This window comes from Oncorhynchus mykiss, chromosome 27, assembly GCF_013265735.2.
Source record: "Oncorhynchus mykiss isolate Arlee chromosome 27, USDA_OmykA_1.1, whole genome shotgun sequence".
NCBI classification, from domain to species: domain Eukaryota; kingdom Metazoa; phylum Chordata; class Actinopteri; order Salmoniformes; family Salmonidae; genus Oncorhynchus; species Oncorhynchus mykiss.
In genome coordinates this window covers 45686876-45709748 of record NC_048591.1, presented here as the reverse complement: position 1 = coordinate 45709748, position 22873 = coordinate 45686876, and the positions used below count along the sequence as shown (strand labels likewise).

At 43.9% G+C, this 22873-nt stretch overlaps 2 protein-coding genes across 5 annotated transcripts in view; one reads left to right on the top strand and one right to left on the bottom strand.

Annotated features, from left to right (window-relative positions):
* The window catches only part of foxo1a (forkhead box O1 a), an 88631-nt gene extending 82047 nt beyond the window's left edge, over nt 1-6584 (bottom strand). The window contains exon 1 of the mRNA XM_036965061.1: nt 5614-6584. Within this exon, the coding sequence (XP_036820956.1) occupies nt 5614-6210 (597 nt within the window). The 5' untranslated portion in view covers nt 6211-6584. The remainder of the gene's footprint in view (nt 1-5613) is intronic.
* Nucleotides 6585-8164: 1580 nt separating this feature from the next.
* slc25a15a (solute carrier family 25 member 15a) lies at nt 8165-21795 on the top strand. Of its 4 annotated transcripts, none has more exons than XM_036965520.1 (8): nt 8165-8457; nt 10169-10253; nt 11545-11656; nt 16667-16813; nt 18171-18311; nt 18545-18720; nt 19585-19743; nt 21390-21795. In XM_036965520.1, the coding sequence occupies exons 2-8, from the start codon at nt 10199-10201 to the stop codon at nt 21512-21514; spliced, it is 915 nt and encodes a 304-aa protein (XP_036821415.1). In that variant the 5' UTR covers nt 8165-8457; nt 10169-10198; the 3' UTR covers nt 21515-21795. The 4 variants fall into 4 exon arrangements, with proteins under 4 accessions (XP_036821415.1, XP_036821414.1, XP_036821413.1 ...); XM_036965519.1 differs by having other exon boundaries at nt 8165-8581; XM_036965518.1 differs by having other exon boundaries at nt 8166-8457; nt 10126-10253.
* The last annotated feature ends 1078 nt before the right edge of the window (nt 21796-22873 follow it).

Genomic DNA, 22873 nt, shown 5'->3' with positions numbered 1-22873 from the left:
TACAGGACAGTCAAGGTGTTACAGGACAGTCAGTCAGGGTGTTACAGGACAGTCAGTCAGGGTGTTACAGGACAGTCAAGGTGTTACAGGACAGTCAGTCAGGGTGTTACAGGACAGTCAGTCAATGTGTTACAGGACAGTCAGTCAAGGTGTTACAGGACAGTCAAGGTGTTACAGGACAGTCAGTCAAGGTGTTACAGGACAGTCAGTCAGGGTGTTACAGGACTGTCAGTCCGTGTGTTACAGGACAGTCAGTCAAGGTGTTGCAGGACAGTCAGTCAGGGTGTTACAGGACAGTCAAGGTGTTACAGGACAGTCAAGGTGTTACAGGACAGTCAGTCAGGGTGTTACAGGACAGTCAAGGTGTTACAGGACAGTCAAGGTGTTACAGGACAGTCAGTCAGGGTGTTACAGGACAGTCAGTCAGGGTGTTACAGGACAGTCAAGGTGTTACAGGACAGTCAGTCAAGGTGTTAAAGGACAGTCAGTCAAGGTGTTACAGGACAGTCAGTCAGGGTGTTACAGGACAGTCAGTCAAGGTTTTACAGGACAGTCAGTCAGGGTGTTACAGGACAGTCAGTCAAGGTGTTGCAGGACAGTCAGTCAGGGTGTTACAGGACAGTCAAGGTGTTACAGGACAGTCAGTCAAGGTGTTGCAGGACAGTCAGTCAGTGTTACAGGACAGTCAGTCAGGGTGTTGCAGGACAGTCAGTCAAGGTGTTGCAGGACAGTCAGTCAGGGTGTTACAGGACAGTCAGTCAGGGTGTTACAGGACAGACAGTCAAGGTGTTGCAGGACAGTCAGTCAGGGTGTTACAGGACAGTCAAGGTGTTACAGGACAGTCAGTCAGGGTGTTACAGGACAGGCAAGGTGTTACAGGACAGTCAAGGTGTTACAGGACAGTCAGTCAGGGTGTTACAGGACAGTCAAGGTGTTACAGGACAGTCAGTCAGGGTGTTACAGGACAGTCAGTCAGGGTGTTACAGGACAGTCAGTCCGGGTGTTACAGGACAGTCAGTCAATGTGTTACAGGACAGTCAGTCAAGGTGTTACAGGACAGTCAAGGTGTTACAGGACAGTCAGTCAAGGTGTTACAGGACAGTCAGTCAGGGTGTTACAGGACAGTCAGTCAGGGTGTTACAGGACAGTCAGTCAGGGTGTTACAGGACAGTCAGTCAGGGTGTTACAGGACAGTCAGTCAAGGTGTTGCAGGACAGTCAGTCAGGGTGTTACAGGACAGTCAAGGTGTTACAGGACAGTCAAGGTGTTACAGGACAGTCAGTCAGGGTGTTACAGGACAGTCAAGGTGTTACAGGACAGTCAAGGTGTTACAGGACAGTCAGTCAAGGTGTTACAGGACAGTCAGTCAGGGTGTTACAGGACAGTCAAGGTGTTACAGGACAGTCAGTCAAGGTGTTACAGGACAGTCAGTCAGGGTGTTACAGGACAGTCAGTCAGGGTGTTACAGGACAGTCAGTCAGGGTGTTACAGGACAGTCAGTCAGGGTGTTACAGGACAGTCAGTCAGGGTGTTACAGGACAGTCAGTCAAGGTGTTGCAGGACAGTCAGTATAGGTGTTACAGGACAGTCAGTCAAGGTGTTACAGGACAGTCAGTCAAGGTGTTACAGGACAGTCAATGTGTTAAAGGACAGTCAGTCAGGGTGTTACAGGACAGTCAAGGTGTTACAGGACAGTCAGTCAAGGTGTTGCAGGACAGTCAGTCGAGGTGTTACAGGACAGTCAAGGTGTTACAGGACAGTCAGTCAGGGTGTTACAGGACAGGCAAGGTGTTACAGGACAGTCAAGGTGTTACAGGACAGTCAGTCAGGGTGTTACAGGACAGTCAAGGTGTTACAGGACTGTCAGTCAGGGTGTTACAGGACAGTCAGTCAATGTGTTACAGGACAGTCAGTCAAGGTGTTACAGGACAGTCAAGGTGTTACAGGACAGTCAGTCAAGGTGTTACAGGACAGTCAGTCAGGGTGTTACAGGACAGTCAGTCCGGGTGTTACAGGACAGTCAGTCAAGGTGTTGCAGGACAGTCAGTCAGGGTGTTACAGGACAGTCAAGGTGTTACAGGACAGTCAAGGTGTTACAGGACAGTCAGTCAGGGTGTTACAGGACAGTCAAGGTGTTACAGGACAGTCAAGGTGTTACAGGACAGTCAGTCAGGGTGTTACAGGACAGTCAGTCAGGGTGTTACAGGACAGTCAAGGTGTTACAGGACAGTCAGTCAAGGTGTTACAGGACAGTCAGTCAAGGTGTTACAGGACAGTCAGTCAGGGTGTTACAGGACAGTCAGTCAGGGTGTTACAGGACAGTCAGTCAGGGTGTTCCAGAACAGTCAGTCAAGGTGTTACAGGACAGTCAGTCAATGTGTTACAGGACAGTCAGTCAAGGTGTTACAGGACAGTCAAGGTGTTACAGGACAGTCAGTCAGGGTGTTACAGGACAGTCAGTCAAGGTGTTACAGGACAGTCAGTCAAGGTGTTACAGGACAGTCAGTCAAGGTTTTACAGACCTTTATGTGATGCTACAGGTTAAGGATATCAGTTCTACAACAAAACCATGGCGTCTGTCCCAAATGGCACCCTATTCCCTTCATAGTGCACTACTTTTGACCAGAGCCCTGGTCCATTTGGAAGTTAACCATGGTCCTATATGCAAAATCATATACGTCTATATATCTCTACATGTTATTTGACTTCAACAATGGCAGAATAAGTTCCCTACCAGTCTCCGTCAGTCAGAAGTTCAGAACTATGTACGTCACATAATTACAGGCCAACAGTTTACTTATACAGTCTTCGATAACAGCTAGCCGTGTTTTAGTGGAAATCGATGAAGAGAGAGAGAGAGCGAGAGAGAGAGACAGAGAGAGAGAGTGAGAGACAGAGAGAGCAAGAGACAGAGAGAGAGAGAGAGAGACAGAGACAGAGACAGAGAGAGCAAGATTCAGAGACAGAGACACAGAGAGAGAGACAGAGAGAGACAGAGACAGAAACAGAGAGACAGAAACAGAGAGAGCAAGAGACAGAGACAGAGAGACAGAGAGAACAAACACCATTGTAAATACAACCCATATTTATGTTTATTTGTTTTCCCTTTTGTAATTTAACTATTTGCATATCATTACAACACTGTATATAGACATAATATAACATTTGAAATGTCTCTATTAATTTAAAAACGTTGTTTCACTTTTGTTTATTATCTATTTCACTTGCGTTGGCAACGTTAACATCTGTATCCTCCGTGCCAATAAAACCCCTTTGAATGGAATATATATAAGGGGCGCAATAGGAAAGGAAGAGAGGGAGAAAGGGGCCTGTCCTTCTCCTGTTAGAAAGAGGTGTGTGTCCTCGTCATCGTAGCACGTGACAGATACACAAACCCTTTCCTCACGCGTACCTCACGATCACCTGCCTGCCTCTACAGAAATACCTCTACTCTGACTGAGACAGAACCAAAACCCTAACTGTGACAGAGGAATGGCAGGAGAGAAACCCAGGCTACAAATCTAACTAAAGTCTTACTATAATAACTACATAATAATAACAACATATGCCATTCGGTCTTAGTGTGTTTTGGCACAGCGAGTGTAGACATGGTTGCTGCTAACATACTTCGGCAGAGAGAGAGTGAGACCAGCGTCTGTGTCACAGCTACAGAAGAGCATGTTAACTACAGCTACAGTATGTTAACTACAGCTACAGAACAGTATGTTAACTACAGCTACAGAACAGTATGTTAACTACAGCTACAGCTACAGCATGTTAACTACAGCTACAGCTACAGCTACAGCATGTTAACTACAGCTACAGTATGTTAACTACAGCTACAGTATGTTAACTACAGCTACAGTATGTTAACTACAGCTACAGCTACAGCATGTTAACTACAGCTACAGCTACAGCATGTTAACTACAACTACAGCTACAGCATGTTAACTACAGCTACAGCTACAGCATGTTAACTACAGCTACAGAACAGGATGTTAACTACAGCTACAGTATGTTAACTACAGCTACAGTATGTTAACTACAGCTACAGTACAGTATGTTAACTACAGCTACAGTACAGCATGTTAACTACAGCTACAGTATGTTAACTACAGCTACAGTACAGTATGTTAACTACAGCTACAGAACAGCATGTTAACTACAGCTACAGAACAGCATGTTAACTGCAGCTACAGCATATTAACTACTGCTACAGCTACAGAACAGTATGTTAACTACAGCTACAGTACAGTATGTTAACTACAGCTACAGAACAGCATGTTAACTACAGCTACAGAACAGTATGTTAACTACAGCTACAGTATGTTAACTACAACTACAGAACAGCATGTTAACTACAGCTACAGCATGCTAACTACAGCTACAGTATGTTAACTACAGCTACAGTACAGTATGTTAACTACAGCTACAGAACAGCATGTTAACTACAGCTACAGCATGTTAACTACAGCTACAACATGTTAACTACAGCTACAGCATGCTAACTACAGCTACAGTATGTTAACTACAGCTACAGAACAGCATGTTAACTACAGCTACAGTACAGTATGTTAACTACAGCTACAGAACAGTATGTTAACTACAGCTACAGAACAGTATGTTAACTACAGCTACAGCATGTTAACTACAGCTACAGTATGTTAACTACAGCTACAGAACAGCATGTTAACTGCAGCTACAGCATGTTAACTGCAGCTACAGCATGTTAACTACTGCTACAGCTACAGTACAGTGTGTTAACTTATTTTAACTTATTATTTGAAGAGGAGGAGGGGCTCTTCCCAATAGTATTAGGGGGAGGCAGCTGGAGTTGGACAAGAATCCTGTTGAAGCCGTGTGTGTGTGTGTGTGTGTGTGTGTGTGTGTGTGTGTGTGTGTGTGTGTGTGTGTGTGTGTGTGTGTGTGTGTGTGTGTGTGTGTGTGTGTGTGTGTCTGTGTGTCTGTGTATGTGTGTGTCTATGTGTGTGTCTATGTGTGTGTCTGTGTGTGTGTGTGTGTGTGGCCATGTGCTGACTGGGTTACAATTGGTAGCCACAGGTTTCTACAGGACACACAATGAATGGACATAAAGTGACTGATTGATTTGGGTGCACAAGACCAGAACATCATGTCTCCTCTGATACGTAGCATGATGCTATTAGGATAGAAATGAACAACTGAACCTAAAGAGATAGCACTTTTACAATGTCTATAATACCCAATCCTACAATAAACATATTCTGGGAAAGCAGCAAGTCACCCTCACCTGGCCTTACTTAGTTACGTGTGTTATTAACATGCGATAACATGGGTTAATATTGTAATGAAACAGGCAGGGAGCAGGTCGCGAACCCTCGACCTTCTAGCCCGAGGTCCATCGCGCTGTCGACTGCGACGCAAAAGCATGCTCAAGCCGCTGAGTCGATATATGCGCTTACAAACCCAGGGTCGTTACAATATTATCACTTAAAAATAATGAACAGCGTCAACTTTGATATATAGGCAATTAAAGGTCAATTTCTCTATATCCTTATCAAAAAAAAAATGTATAGCCCTTAAATCATAACTCAAATCTCATCAGATGTAATGTACTGTATTGAAAAGCTTTACCTTCCATCCAGCAGAGCTGTTGCTATCTCCCTTGTCCTTGAAATAAGGCACGTTCTTCACCATCCAGTCATAGATCTGCGACAAGGTAAGTCTCTTGTCCGGGGTGCTCTCAATAGCCTTAGTTATGAGGTCCGCATAAGACATATTGCCCCAGGCGTTACGCCGAGATGAACTGCTTTTCCTCTGGGCAGCTGCAGCGGCCGCAGCCGCTACTGAAGATGCAGACCCGGCCGGAGAGGAGAGCAGAAGCACCTGTTGCTGCGGGAGTTGGGGGTTGTTCCCCGGGTGCTGCTGCTGATGCTGTTGGTGGTCGTGGATGCAGTTTTCCTGACATTGGAAATCATTGCAGAGGATGGTGGGTTTCTGATCCTCTTCGGGGTAATCTTCAGTCTCTTCTAATAAACTGAGGCTGGAGATGAATTCGGAGTTGCTGCTGGGTTCTTGTTTGACAGAAGGGGCGGGAGAGGAGGTGTTAGAGTCGCCCGGGGTGATGAACTCCGGACGTGGCAGGGGCCATGTGCAGGAGCGGGGCCGGGAAAGAGGCTCGAAATCCGGGTCGATCTCAACCTGTTGTGGTTGTTGGGCTGCCTCGGCCATAGTAGTAGCGAGAATAGCGTCAAAATGTCACATAGAATTAGTAAAGACAAAGTTACTCATACACAGCGGGTGATGTGAAGTCAACCAGAAAGTAAACAACCGAAAAGGGGGTAGTGGTCGACCACCTGAACAAAAAAATATCGGTCCGTCGGATAAACACTACATAGATATAAAGTCACAAATCAAGGCGGAGACAGCAACTACATCTAAGTCGACGATGACAACAAACAAAAAAATGTAGATATTCTGATTGTTGACGAATAGTATAGAAAAGTTAGAATAGAATAACAACAACAACAAAAAACAGCTTGGTGAACTTTTGTTTTATACAATCCAGTCGCAGTTATTGTTCAGTGCAGCAGTTCCGTTTACTCTTGCCTGTTGAATGTCAGTCTGCAGCCCGACAGCCGTGTTACAGGAGCTGTTTGTCAAATAATACCGCCCACATTTGACTGACAACTAAATCGGCCAATGACAGCTACTTAAAAACCAGAAAGAGCACTATGTTTTCATTCTTATATTGCTGGTAAACATCTCTTTCTCTGAAAATATTAAAACGGGTACGCTTTGTGAAACGGTTGGCTAGGAAACTTAATCGGTTTGTTTTGTTGGAGAGAGAGAGATGTAAAAAGAGAGAGAGACTTCACCTTTTTACAACGAAACCTAACTGTGAAAAGGACGAGTTATAAAATGAAGTGGGAGGTTTTTTTTTTCTGTCAGTCATGGTGTTGTTATTGTAAATTGCATAGCGGGACAGGATGAGAGGAGAACCCAGATTTGTTGAACTTTTAGAAATCATCACAACAACAGAAAAAGAGGCTGAAATTGCTATAATACTTATAAAAATGAATATAGTACTTTAATTTCCCCCAGTTAAATTATACATTTTTATTTGCAAATAGCCTAATAAAAATGTATGAAACAGCGCTGATCTGAGGGCGTTCTAATAGAACAACGTTAAACTACGCAAAAGGTTTTCGCGTCGAGGTGATTAAGCGCTATTTGGGATCGTGGAAAATGACTGTAAACCTCAGAACAAGACCGTTAATGATGATTTATTACACAGTCTTCATGAATCATACGCATCATCCACTACTGAAGTCTATTTATTACATGCTCGTTTTCTACCGATGCCTAGTAGCCACCATAATTAGTTTTCTTCAAAATGCTTTATTGGTTATCCAATGGAAGTCAGAGGAACTGAAATTAAAACAGTAAATTGTTATCATAATTGGAGGATTATAATGATGATGAGGAGGAGAATGAGGAAGAACAGAAGTTACTTTGAGATTTTGTAAGTGTACAATTTTAACCTAGATGATTTAGTTAGGGCTTCGGTATGAAAAGTACTAGGTTGTCATGGCGAGGGTTATATAGAGGACTCAGCCAGCGGATCTGCCCCTGAGGCTGCTCCAATCCAACTCTTGACAACATACACTCATTGGACAACACTGTCAACCAGCGAAAACAGCCCACACTCCAGGCCGACTCTTTGCCTGTGCTAACATCTTTTGGCCATTTGCAGGTACTACCACAGTTTTATTTTTCATTTATCCTTTATTTAACTAGGCAAGTCAGTTAAATTAATGATGGCATACCCGGCCAAACCATAACCCGGACTACACTGGGCCAATTGTTCGCTGGCCAATGGGACTCCCAATCACGGCCGGTTGTGATACAGCCTGGAATCGATCCAGGGTCTGTAGTGACGCCTCAAGCACTGAGATGCAGTGCCACTCAGACCGCTACGTCAATCAGGAGCTTGTGTCAATGTAGGCTTAATTCCCGTACAAATCAGGTACACACACAGTAATATGTCTCATTATAGCCGAACGTCTCGCACTTCTTTCACAATCACACAGGTTTCTGATGACAGATTTAAAAGTTTCAAATGTATTCCTGGTCCATGCGCCAGTCAGTGCACATTAGAGCGCCCTTTGCGCACTACATGGGCGACAGCGTTCCAACGCAGGTGAAGACTCGTTCGTGACATAATAACTAAACCAGGAAGAAGACGTGAAGGAGCGTTAACTGTTTAGACGCTGGCAAGGAACCTCCGCGATTGTCTGACGGAATTTAGCCTGAGTGGATTTGGTGTAGCGCGTCTGTGAAGGAATGTGGATTTAACTTCAGTCAACCATCACATCCAACTCTCATGTCAAGTGACATATTTCAGGATTTTCCCGGCAACAATGCATGTTATTCTGGACACGAAAAATGGTATATTTCATGATGCAATCGTGAACGGTATGCGACAAATTGTCTTCCGCTTTAATCTGGGTGTAGACAGTCTATTGTAACTACAACAACGCTACACCGACAAAATTGACAAAGCAGAAACAGACTGTCACGGCTACTTCCTTTGCTATTGGTAAGCCTCGATTCAAACATAATACTCAGACTGTGATTAACATATATGGCTATGATATGGACAGGGTTTGGTTCGTTATTTTCTAAATGCAATCCGTTACCGTTATTAGTTACCTTTCCAAAATGTTAATTAGTTACGTAACTTTTGGATTGCCCAAACTCAGTAACGTAATCAGATTACTTTGTTACTTTTGGATTATTTTCCGTTTATTAAGAACCGTAGAAGTAAACAACATTTTGGCGTGTCACCATAGTGATCTCTGACTCGTGGTCAGACTGGCTCAGGTGGAACAAACTTAAACTTGCACCTTTTAAACTTGCACCTTTTAAACTTGCACCTTTTACCATTGGTGAATTGAATGTAAATGAAAAGTGTCACAATGTATTTTTTTTTCTCGAAAAACATCCTTTCTGATTTTTAAAAAGTAATCAAAGAAGTAATCCATCTAGTTTTTCTAAAGTATCTGATTACATTAAAAATAAATAAGTATCAGATTGCATGTAACCATTTAACCCCCCCCCCCCATCCCTGTGTTACCCCATCCCTGTGTTACCCCATCCCTGTGTTACCCCATCCCTGTGTTACCCCATCCCTGTGTTACCCCATCCCTGTATCCCTGTGTTACCCCATCCCTGTATCCCTGTGTTACCCCATCCCCGTGTTACCCCATCCCTGTGTTACCCCATCCCCGTGTTACCCTGTCCCCGTGTTACCCCATCCCCGTGTTACCCCATCCCCGTGTTACCCCGTCCCTGTGTTACCCCATCCCTGTGTTACCCCGTCCCCGTGTTACCCCATCCCCGTGTTACCCCATCCCTGTGTTACCCCATCCCTGTGTTACCCCGTCCCTGTGTTACCCCGTCCCCCGTGTTACCCCATCCCCCATCCCCATGTCGAACTGCTTTGCTTCATCTTGGCCAGGTCGCAATTGTAAATGAGAACTTGTTCTCAACTTGCCTACCTGGTTAAATAAAGGTGAAATAAATAAATAAATCCCTGTGTTTATAATATGGTTACCTATAGATTATTATTGGCAGGTCTTTAATAGGTTTGAGGCCATGGCAAGCATAGTCTTCTATCCGGTTCTGAGGACATGAACCTGAACTGGAGACCCATCAGTAGGCTAAACTACGGGACCTGTCAATGCACCCCCCCCCCACCCCCACCCCGAATGGCACCCTGGCCCCTTTGAAGTGCACTTCTTCTGATCAAGGCCCCTGGTCAAAAGAAGTGCACTTACATTAGGGAATAGCGGTTTAGCACAATGACTGACCTGCGCATAGATTTACTTTCCAATGACAACATGTTAAAATGGTATTTATAGATGGTAGTTACACACAGTAATGGTGATACTATCACATGATGACTGTCATGTAGGCTTGTAGTTTTTGATAAAACGCACAGGGACAGTAGAATATTACTAACCTAATATTTGTATGAGTTTAACTTCGATAACAGCCTGTGAATGTTTACTGTGAGTGGTCTTGTTCTTGGATAACAGCCTGTGAATGTTTACTGTGAGTGGTTTTGTTCTTCTTTAACAGCCTGTGAATGTTTACTGTGAGTGGTGTGTCCTTCTATAACCAGTGGTGAAGGTTTAGCATCATCATCATCATCATGGCACCTCATCCAGTGGTCCAGGCCATCATAGACCTCTCAGCTGGAGCGATAGGTAGGTCTACATCTAGATTACCTCCCAAATTGCACCCTCTTCCCTCTAGTGCACTACTTTTAGCCAGGTTCCATAGGGTAGTGCTCTATTTTAGACCAGGGTCTATAGGGCTCTTGGTGGAACAGGCTGGAAACAATAAGGATCCCCCTAACAATGTTTGGCACGCTGGCAACAATAAGGATCCCCCTAACAATGTGTGGCACGCTGGCAACAATAAGGATCCCCCCTAACAATGTGTGGCAGGCTGGCAACAATAAGGATCCCCCCTAACAATGTGTGGAAGGCTGGCAACAATAAGGATCCCCCCTAACAATGTGTGGCAGGCTGGCAGCAGTAAAGAGGCCTGTCTAGGCCTGACGTCAAAATGTGTCATCTGTTTTGGAAAAGTTAAAAAGGAAAAGTCAGCAAAATATAATTTGGGGTGTTGTCCTCCTCTCCATCTCCCTCCTCTGTCTCCTCTCCATATCCCTCCTCCTCCTCTCCTCCTCTGTCTCCTCTCCATATCCCTCCTCCTCCTCGTCTCCTCTCCATATCCCTCCTACTCCTCTCCTCCTCTCCATGTCTCTTCATCTCCCTCCTCCTTTCCTCCCCTCCTCCAATGCTTCCTCTCTATCTCCCTCATTCTCCCCTCCTCATCTGTCTCCTCCATCTCCCTCCTCTCCTCATCTGTCTCCTCTCCATGTCCCTCCTCCTCCTCTCCTCCTCTGTCTCCTCTCCATGTCTCTTCATCTCCCTCCTCCTCTCCTCTTCCTCCCCTCCTCCTCCAGTGTCTCCTCTCCATCTCCCTCCTTCTCCCCTCCTCCTCTGTCTCCTCTCCATTTCCCTCCTCATCTGTCTCCCCACCATCTCCCTCCTCATCTGTCTCCCCTCCATCTCCCTCCTCCTCAGTCTCCTCTCCATATCCCTCCCTCCTCCTCCCTCGGTCTCCTCTCCATCTCCCTCCTCCTCTGTCTCCTCTCCATCTCCCTCCTCTCCTCCTCTGTCTCATCTATGTCTCTTCATCTCCCTCCTCCTCTCCATCTCCCTCCTTCTCCCCTCCTCATCTGTCTCCTCTCCATCTCCCTCCTCCTCGGTCTCCTCTCCATCTCCCTCCTCATCTGTCTCTTCTCCATCTCCCTCCTCTCCATCTCCCTCCTCATCTTCATCTCCCTCCTCCCCTCCTCTGATCCGAAATCTGTACCTAGGGGAAACCACACTCAGTAGCTGTGTTTCAAACCCTCTCCATCTTCTCCCTCCTCTCCTCCTCATCGGTCTCCTCTCCATCTTCTCCCTCCGCCCATGTTGCCTTTAGGTGGGACAGCCTGTGTGTTCAGTGGCCAGCCGTTTGACACAGCCAAGGTGAAGATGCAGACCTTCCCTTCCATGTACCGAGGCTTCCTCCACTGCTTCATGGCCACCTACAGGTAAACACATGCCTGTACAGTGGTATTATTCCTGAATCCTGTGTATTTACAGTAGTATTATTCCGGAATCCTGTGTATTTACAGTAGTATTATTCCTGAATCCTGTGTATTTACAGTAGTATTATTCCTGAATCCTGTGTATTTACAGTAGTATTATTCCGGAATCCTGTGTATTTACAGTAGTATTATTCCTGAATCCTGTGTATTTACAGTAGTATTATTCCTGAATCCTGTGTATTTACAGTAGTATTATTCCTGAATCCTGTGTATTTACAGTAGTATTATTCCGGAATCCTGTGTATTTACAGTAGTATTATTCCTGAATCCTGTGTATTTACAGTAGTATTATTCCGGAATCCTGTGTATTTACAGTAGTATTATTCTGGAATCCTGTGTATTTACAGTAGTATTATTCCTGAATCCTGTGTATTTACAGTAATAGTATTACTGAATCTTGTGTATTTACAGTAGTATTATGCCTGAATCCTGTGTATTTACAGTAGTATTATTCCTGAATCCTGTGTATTTACAGTAGTATTATTCCTGAATCCTGTGTATTTACAGTAGTATTATTCCTGAATCCTGTGTATTTACAGTAGTATTATTCCGGAATCCTGTGTATTTACAGTAGTATTATTCCGGAATCCTGTGTATTTACAGTAGTATTATTCCTGAATCCTGTGTATTTACAGTAGTATTATTCCTGAATCCTGTGTATTTACAGTAGTATTATTCCTGAATCCTGTGTATTTACAGTAGTATTATTCCGGAATCATGTGTATTTACAGTAATAGTATTCCTGAATCCTGTGTATTTACAGTAGTATTATTCCAGAATCCTGTGTATTTACAGTAGTATTATTCCAGAATCCTGTGTATTTACAGTAGTATTATTCCTGAATCCTGTGTATTTACAGTATTATTATTCCTGAATCCTGTGTATTTACAGTATTATTATTCCTGAATCCTGTGTATTTACAGTAGTATTATTCCTGAATCCTGTGTATTTACAGTAGTATTATTCCTGAATCCTGTGTATTTACAGTAGTATTATTCCTGAATCCTGTGTATTTACAGTAGTATTATTCCTGAATCCTGTGTATTTACAGTAGTATTATTCCTGAATCCTGTGTATTTACAGTAGTATTATTCCTGAATCCTGTGTATTTACAGTAGTATTATTCCTGAATCCTGTGTATTTACAGTAGTATTATTCCTGAATCCTGTGTATTTACAGTAGTATTATTCCTGAATCCTGTGTATTTACAGTAGTATTATTCCTGAATCCTGTGTATTTACAGTAGTATTATTCCTGAATCCTGTGTATTTACAGTAGTATTATTCCTGAATCCTGTGTATTTACAGTAGTATTATTCCGGAATCCTGTGTATTTACAGTAGTATTATTCCTGAATCCTGTGTATTTACAGTAGTATTATTCCTGAATCCTGTGTATTTACAGTAGTATTATTCCTGAATCCTGTGTATTTACAGTAGTATTATTCCGGAATCCTGTGTATTTACAGTAGTATTATTCTGGAATCCTGTGTATTTACAGTAGTATTATTCCTGAATCCTGTGTATTTACAGTAATAGTATTACTGAATCTTGTGTATTTACAGTAGTATTATGCCTGAATCCTGTGTATTTACAGTAGTATTATTCCTGAATCCTGTGTATTTACAGTAGTATTATTCCGGAATCCTGTGTATTTACAGTAGTATTATTCCTGAATCCTGTGTATTTACAGTAGTATTATTCCGGAATCCTGTGTATTTACAGTAGTATTATTCCGGAATCCTGTGTATTTACAGTAGTATTATTCCTGAATCCTGTGTATTTACAGTAGTATTATTCCTGAATCCTGTGTATTTACAGTAGTATTATGCCTGAATCCTGTGTATTTACAGTAGTATTATTCCGGAATCATGTGTATTTACAGTAATAGTATTCCTGAATCCTGTGTATTTACAGTAGTATTATTCCAGAATCCTGTGTATTTACAGTAGTATTATTCCAGAATCCTGTGTATTTACAGTAGTATTATTCCTGAATCCTGTGTATTTACAGTATTATTATTCCTGAATCCTGTGTATTTACAGTATTATTATTCCTGAATCCTGTGTATTTACAGTAGTATTATTCCTGAATCCTGTGTATTTACAGTAGTATTATTCCTGAATCCTGTGTATTTACAGTAGTATTATTCCTGAATCCTGTGTATTTACAGTAGTATTATTCATGAATCCTGTGTATTTACAGTAGTATTATTCATGAATCCTGTGTATTTACAGTAGTATTATTCCTGAATCCTGTGTATTTACAGTAGTATTATTCCTGAATCCTGTGTATTTACAGTAGTATTATTCCTGAATCCTGTGTATTTACAGTAGTATTATTCCTGAATCCTGTGTATTTACAGTAGTATTATTCCTGAATCCTGTGTATTTACAGTAGTATTATTCCTGAATCCTGTGTATTTACAGTAGTATTATTCCGGAATCCTGTGTATTTACAGTAGTATTATTCCTGAATCCTGTGTATTTACAGTAGTATTATTCCGGAATCCTGTGTATTTACAGTAGTATTATTCCTGAATCCTGTGTATTTACAGTAGTATTATTCCGGAATCCTGTGTATTTACAGTAGTATTATTCCTGAATCCTGTGTATTTACAGTAGTATTATGCCTGAATCCTGTGTATTTACAGTAGTATTATTCCGGAATCATGTGTATTTACAGTAATAGTATTCCTGAATCCTGTGTATTTACAGTAGTATTATTCCAGAATCCTGTGTATTTACAGTAGTATTATTCCTGAATCCTGTGTATTTACAGTAGTATTATTCCTGAATCCTGTGTATTTACAGTATTATTATTCCTGAATCCTGTGTATTTATAGTAGTATTATTCCTGAATCCTGTGTATTTACAGTAGTATTATTCCTGAATCCTGTGTATTTACAGTAGTATTATTCCTGAATCCTGTGTATTCACAGTAGTATTATTCCTGAATCCTGTGTATTTACAGTAGTATTATTCCAGAATCCTGTGTATTTACAGTAGTATTATTCCTGAATCCTGTGTATTCACAGTAGTATTATTCCTGAATCCTGTGTATTTACAGTAGTATTATTCCTGAATCCTGTGTATTTACTTTTCATATAAATACAGCACCAGTCAAAAGTTTGGACACACCTGCTCATTCCAGGGTTTATTCTTTATTTGTACTATTTTCTACATTGTAAAATAATAGTGAAAAAATCAACACTATGAAATAACACATATGGAATCATGTAGTAACCAAAAAAAGTGTTAAAACAAATCTAAATATATTTCTTCAAAGTAGACACCATTTGCCTTGATGACAGCTTGTGTGTCCAAACTTTTGACTGGTACTGTATATACTGTACATACACTACATGACCAAAAGTATGTGGTCACCTGCTCGTCCAACATCTCATTCCAAAATCACGGACATTAATATGGAGTTGATCCCCCATTAGCTGCTATAACAGCCTCCACTCTTCTGGGAAGGCTTTCCACTAGATGTTGGAACATTGCTGCTATAACAGCCTCCACTCTTCTGGGAAGGTTTTCCACTAGATGTTGGAACATTGCTGCTATAACAGCCTCCACTCTCCTGGGAAGGCTTTCTACTAGATGTTGGAACATTGCTGCTATAACGGCCTCCACTCTCCTGGGAAGGCTTTCCACTAGATGCTGGAACATTGCTGCTATAACAGGCTCCACTCTTCTGGGAAGGATTTCCACTAGATGTTGGAACATTGCTGTGGGGACTTGCTTCCATTCAGCCACAAGAGCATTAGTGAGGTCGGGAACACTGATGTTGGGCGATTAGGCCTGGCTCACAGTCGGTATTCCAATTCATCCCAAAGGTGTTCGATGGGGTTGAGGTCAGGGCTTTGTGCAGGCCAGTCAAGTTATTCCACACCGATCTCAGCAAACCATTTCTGTACGGACATCACTTTGTGCATGGGTGCATTGTCATGCTGAAAGATGAAGGGCCTTCCCCAAACTGTTGGAAGCACAGAATCGTCTAGAATGTTATTGTATGCTGTAGCATTAAGATTTCCCTTCACTGGAACTAAGGAGCCTAACCCGAACCATGAAGAACAGCCCCAGACCATTATTCCACCTCCACCAAACTTTACAGTCGCCACTATGCATTCGGGCAGGTAGCATTCTCCTGGCATCCGCCAAACCCAGATTAGTCCGTCGGACTGCCAAATGGTGAAGCGTGATACATCACAACAGAGAACGTGTTTCCACTGCTCCAGAGTCCAATGGCGCTGAGCTTTACACCACTCCAGCCGACGCTTGGCATTGCGCATGGTGATCTTAGGCTTGTGTTCGGCTGCTCGGCCATGGAAACCCATTTCATGAAGCTCCCGAAGAATAGTTATTGTGCTGACGTTGCTTCTAGAGGCAGTTTGGAACTCAGTAGTGAGTGTTGCAACCGAGGACAGATGATTTTTACATGCTTCAGCACTCGGCGGTCCCGTTCTGTGAGCTTGAGTGGCCTGCCACTTCGCGGCAGAGCCGTTGTTGCTCCTAGACGTTTCCACTTCATAATAACAGCATTTACAGTTGACCGGGGCAGCTCTAGTAGGGCGGAAATTTCACGAACTGACTTGTTGGAAAGGTGGTATCCTATAACGGTGCCACATTGAAAGTCACTGATCTCTTCAGTATGAGCCATTCTACTGCCAATGTTTGTCTATGGAGATTGCATGACTGTGTGCTTGATTTTTATGCACCTAACAGAAACAGGTGTGACTGAAATAGCCAAATCATCTAATTTGAAGAGGTGTCCACATACTGCTGTATATATAGTTTATCTTGATGGAGGCTAACACAACATAACGATCTGGTTGAAGTAATAAAAATGTATTTTTCCATTGAAGCATTTTTCCAACTTCCATTATCCTCCAAGAGTTTCTGAATCGGAATACCTGTGTTTCCTGTCAATGTTACCTGACGGGTCTGTAGACAGATGGGTCTGAGAGGGCTGTACCAGGGAGCCACCCCAGCCCTCATAGCCAACATCGCAGAGAACGCTGTCCTTTTCATGAGCTATGGTTTCTGTCAGGACGTGTTGCGGCGAATCACTGGGATGGACCGAGCCGTAGAACTCAGGTTAGACTGCCATGTAGGACCACAAAGACAAGCTTTTGCATTGTTAGGCTCTTTCTTCAGGGTCTTTCTACAGGGTCTTTCTTCAGGGTCTTTCTACAGGCTCTTTCTTCAGGGTCTTTCTTCAGGGTCTTTCTACAGGGTCTTTCTTCAGGGTCTTTCTTCAGGGTCTTTCTACAGGCTCTTTCTTCAGGGTCTTTCTTCAGGGTCTTTCTACAGGGTCTTTCTTCAGGGTCTTTCTTCAGGGTCTTTCTACAGGGTCTTTCTTCAGGGTCTTTCTACAGGGTCTTTCTTCAGGGTCTTTCTACAGGGTCTTTCTTCAGGGTCTTTCTTCAGGGTCTTTCTACAGGCTCTTTCTTCAGGGTCTTTCTTCAGGGTCTTTCTACAGGGTCTTTCTTCAGGGTCTTTCTACAGGGTCTTTCTTCAGGGTCTTTCTTCAGGGTCTTTCTACAGGGTCTTTCTTCAGGGTCTTTCTACAGGGTCTTTCTTCAGGGTCTTTCTTCAGGGTCTTTCTACAGGGTCTTTCTACAGGGTCTTTCTACAGGGTCTTTCTTCAGGGTCTTTCTACAGGGTCTTTCTACAGGGTCTTTCTTCAGGGTCTTTCTTCAGGGTCTTTTTTTCAGGGTCTTTCTACAGGGTCTTTCTACAGGGTCTTTCTTCAGGGTCTTTCTTCAGGGTCTTTCTACAGGGTCTTTCTACAGGGTCTTTCTTCAGGGTCTTTCTACAGGGTCTTTCTACAGGGTCTTTCTACAGGGTCTTTCTTCAGGGTCTTTCTACAGGGTCTTTCTTCAGGGTCTTTCTACAGGGTTTTTCTTCGGGGTCTTTCTTCAGGGTCTTTCTACAGGGTCTTTCTTCAGGGTCTTTCTACAGGGTCTTTCTACAGGGTCTTTCTACAGGGTCTTTCTACAGGGTCTTTCTACAGGGTCTTTCTACAGGGTCTTTCTTCAGGGTCTTTCTACAGGGTCTTTCTTCAGGGTCTTTCTACAGGGTCTTTCTTCAGGGTCTTTCTACAGGGTCTTTCTTCAGGGTCTTTCTACAGGGTTTTTCTTCGGGGTCTTTCTTCAGGGTCTTTCTTCAGGGTCTTTCTTCAGACTCTTTCTACAGGGTCTTATAAAGTGTGTATTGTGTATATTACTAGATCTTACATGATTGTAATTCTGTCCAAGCAGATAATTGTATAGGCATGTAATTCAACAATGATCTTTCCAAGTCATTCACATGACCTTTAAATATCAGTTGTGTAACAGTAACCAGAGGTTAGGATTTTGTGTTCTTTGCCAATTTACTGCAAAAAGATGTTCCCTCTGCTATGGTTCTCCTCCTTCATATTTCACCACCGGTGCTCGGTCCCTCTCCTTAGTGACCTCCAGATGGCGTGTTCAGGCTCCCTAGCCTCCATCTTCTCCTCCCTGGCTCTCTGTCCCACAGAGCTGGTCAAGTGTCGTCTGCAGGCCATGCATGAGATGGAGGCCTCCGGTAAGATACCCGCAGGGCAGAAGAGGTAAGAGAAGATGCTATAACACCGTGCTTCTACATCTGCATTGCTTGCTGTTTTGGGGAGGGGGGGAGGGGGGGGGTTAGCCTGGCGTTCTATATAGCACTTTGTACCATCTGCAGATGTAAAAAGGGCTTTATAAATACTTTTGATGCATGAGATGGAGGCCTCTGGTAAGATACCTGCAAGGCAGTGGGATTCATACCTCCAATATCTGTGTTGTGTCTCCCTGGGTCCAGTTCGGTGTGGTCCGTGGTTCGGACTGTGTTGAGGAAGGACGGTCCTCTTGGGTTCTACCAGGGTTTGACTACAACCATCGTCAGGGAGGTTCCCGGGTATTTCTGCTTCTTCGGAGCCTACGAGCTCTGTCGCACGACATTTGCTCAGCATCTGAACACCGAAAAGGATGGCATAGGTATGATGGTGAAATGATGAACACCTGTTGTATCTATGTATTCATTCAAGTTTTGCAATGCAACTATTTGAGTAATTACTGTGTTCCAAATGGCTCCTCTCTTCCCCTCTCCTTTCCTCTCATCATCTCTCCTCCTCACTCCCCTCTCATCATCTCTCCTCCCCTCATCTCTCCTCCCCTCTCCTCATCATCATCTCTCCTCCTCTCTCCCCTCTCCTCTCATCATCTCTCCTCCCCTCTCCCCTCTCCTCTCATCATCTCTCCTCTCCTCCCCTCCCCTCTCCTCTCCTCTTCTCTCCTCATCATCTCTCCTCCCCTCTCCCCTCTCCTCTCCTTTCCTCTCCTACTCATCTCTCCTCTCATCTCCCTCTCATCGTCTCTCCTCCCCTCTCCTCTCCTCCCATCATCTCTCCTCCCCTCTCCTCTCATCATCTCTCCTCCTCTCTCCCATCTCCTCTCTCCTCTCCTCTCTCCTCCCCTCTCCTCCTCTCTCCCCTCTCCTCTCTCCCCTCTCCTCTCCTCTCATCATCTCTCCTCCCCTCTCCTCCCCTCTCTTCTCATCATCTCTCCTCCCCTCTTGTCTCCTCTCCTTTCCTCTCCTCCCCTCTACCCTCTCCGCTCATCATCTCTCCTCCCCTCTCCTCTCATCATCTCTCCTCCCCTCTCATCATCTCTCCTCCCCTCTCATTATCTCTCCTCTCATCCCCTGTCCTCCTCTCTCCCCTCTCCTCTCTCCCCTCTCATCCCCTCTCATCCTCTCTCCTCACTCCCCTCTCCCCTCTCATCCCCTCTCATCCTCTTTCCCCTCTCTCCTCTCCACTCCTCCCCTCCCCTCTTCTGCCCTCCCCCTCCTCTCCTCTCTAGGCGTTGTCCCTCTAATGTTCAGTGGTGGGTTTGGGGGAGCGTGCCTGTGGCTGGTGGTCTATCCCATAGACTGTGTGAAGTCCAGGATCCAGGTCCACTCGCTAGCAGGCAGACAGCAAGGCTTCATCAAGACCTTGATGGGGATCATACGCACTGAAGGCGAGGGAACGAAGTGATACAATACATACTGCATACTAGCTGAATTATAGTACTACTATATGTGTGAATGGAAATGGGTATACTGTACACAGTGAGCTGGAGTATCTCTTCCAGTCCACTGCAGTGGTGGAAAAAGTACCCAGTTGTCATACTTGAGTAAAAGTAAAGATACCCTAATAGAAAATGACTCGAGTCAAAGTGAAAGTCACCCAGTGAAATACTACGTGAGTAAAAGTCTAAATGTATTTGGTTTAAAAATCTACTTAAGTATCAATCATTTAAAATTCCTTATAAGTAAGCAAACCAGACGGCACCATTTAAATAAATACAAAAAGGATGGATAGCCAGAGGCGCGCTCAGGCGCTCAGGCGCTCAGGCGCTCAGGCGCTCAGACGCTCAGACGCTCAGGCGCTCAGACGCTCAGACGCTCAGACGCTCCGACACTCCGACAGACACTCAGACACTCCGACAGACACTCAGACACTCAGACACTCAGACATCTTTACAAACGAAGCCTGTGTTTACTGAGTCCTCCAGATCAGAGGCAGTAGGGATGACCAGGGATGTTCTCTGTTTAGTGAGTCTGCCAGATCAGAGGCAGTAGGGATGACCAGGGATGTTCTCTGTTTAGTGAGTCCTCCAGATCAGAGGCAGTAGGGATGACCAGGGATGTTCTCTGTTTAGTGAGTCCTCCAGATCAGAGGCAGTAGGGATGACCAGGGATGTTCTCTGTTTAGTGAGTCCTCCAGATCAGAGGCAGTAGGGATGACCAGGGATGTTCTCTGTTTAGTGAGTCCTCCAGATCAGAGGCAGTAGGGATGACCAGGAATGTTCTCTGTTCAGTGAGTCCTCCAGATCAGAGGCTGTAGGGATGACCAGGGATGTTCTCGGTTTAGTGAGTCCTCCAGATCAGAGGCAGTAGGGATGACCAGGGATGTTCTCTGTTTAGTGAGTCCTCCAGATCAGAGGCAGTAGGGATGACCAGGAATGTTCTCTGTTCAGTGAGTCCTCCAGATCAGAGGCTGTAGGGATGACCAGGGATGTTCTCGGTTTAGTGAGTCCTCCAGATCAGAGGCAGTAGGGATGACCAGGGATGTTCTCTGTTTAGTGAGTCCTCCAGATCAGAGGCAGTAGGGATGACCAGGGATGTTCTCTGTTTAGTGAGTCCTCCAGATCAGAGGCTGTAGGGATGACCAGGGATGTTCTCTGTTTAGTGAGTCCTCCAGATCAGAGACAGTAGGGATGACCAGGGATGCTCTCTGTTTAGTGAGTCCTCCAGATCAGAGGCAGTAGGGATGACCAGGGATGTTCTCTGTTTAGTGAGTCCTCCAGATCAGAGGCAGTAGGGATGACCAGGGACGTTCTCTGTTTAGTGAGTCCTCCAGATCAGAGGCAGTAGGGATGACCAGGGACGTTCTCTGTTTAGTGAGGGTGGGCAAGTTGAGAATAAGTTCTCATTTACAACTGCAACCTGGCCAAGATAAAGCAAAGCAGGTCGACAGGTACAACAACACAGAGTTACACATGGAGTAAAACAAACATACAGTCAATAATACAGTATAAACAAGTCTATATACAATGTGAGCAAATGAAAATAAAATTATAAACAGAACCTGTCTTCCTCTATATTTCTGTTCTTCCTATAGGAGTGGCTCCTCTCTACTCAGGCCTCACCCCCACCATGATCAGAACCTTCCCTGCCAACGGAGCTCTCTTCTTGGCCTATGAGCTCAGCCGTAAGGCGATGATGCAGAAGTTTGGAGACGTCTGATTGGCTGTTTCCTCCACCAATGCCTGCACTTTGGTTGGCATCCCAAAATGGAACCTTATGTTTAAACATTATCTTTAAAGTCTGAATGTAATTTTTTTTTATTTTGATAAAATATATAAAATATGCCTTTTGTTGTTGTTGTAGCTATTGAATATGCAAGGATAATACCGACATTTGTTGAGCAGGTCACAGTTATTTGAGAATGTAGAGTCCTTGGTGTTCTGTAAAAACTTTAAATAAAGTCACACGCGCTCTATGTTGAATGGCTAATCCTAACCTGCCATATACAGTGTGATATTTCTCTCTTTTCATACAGTTTACTCACACTTAGTCAGCACTTCTACAAAACAGGTTTTCAGGTGTGTGCCAGCTTATACAGTTATTCTATGGGACACCTATCTACTGTGAAGGTACTGTGAATCTACTGTGAAAGTACTGTGAAGGTACTGTGAAAGTACTGTGAAGGTACTGTAAATCTACTGTGAAAGTACTGTGAAGGTACTGTAAATCTACTGCGAAGGCACTGTGAAGGTACTGTGAATCTACTGTGAAGGCACTGTGAAGGTACTGTGAATCTACTGTGAAGACACTTTGAATCTACTGTGAATCTACTGTGAATCTACTGTGAAGGTACTGTGAATCTACTGTGAAGGCACTGTGAAGGTACTGTGAAGACACTTTGAATCTACTGTGAAGGTACTGTGAATCTACTGTGAAGGTACTGTGAATCTACTGTGAAAGTACTGTGAAGGTACTGCGAAGGCACTGTGAAGGTACTGTGAATCTACTGTGAAGACACTTTGAATCTACTGTGAAGGTATTGTGAATCTACTGTGAAGGTACTGTGAAGGTACTGTGTATAATTAGAACAAACTGTGCATTCAAAGAGGAGTTTTACCATTCAAACTGGTGCTGAACCACGGCAAGTTGAGAGGCACATCGTCATGTTATTAGATTAAGTGTATACTCTGGTAAACACAATGACTTCTGGAAGACACTGTTCTTTATAACATTCAAATCACATGGATTTATAAAAGCCCTTCTTACATCAGCTGATGTCTCAAAGTGCTGTACAGAAACCCAGCCTGAAACCCCCAAAACAGCAAGCAATGCAGGTGTAGAAGCACCGTAACAATAAATATTCACTAATAACTGTAGAAGCACCGTAACAATAAATATTCACTAATAACTGCTGGTTTTATATTCCCCTCTAGTTCTCTCTCTCCTTCCCTTCCTCCCTCCGTCCTTCCATCCTTATCCCCTCCTCCCTCTGTCCTTCCATCCTTATCCCCTCCTCCATCCCTCCCCGGTAATGACACTGTGTCGGCCTCTCTGCCTCTCCAAGGATCTACACGACCT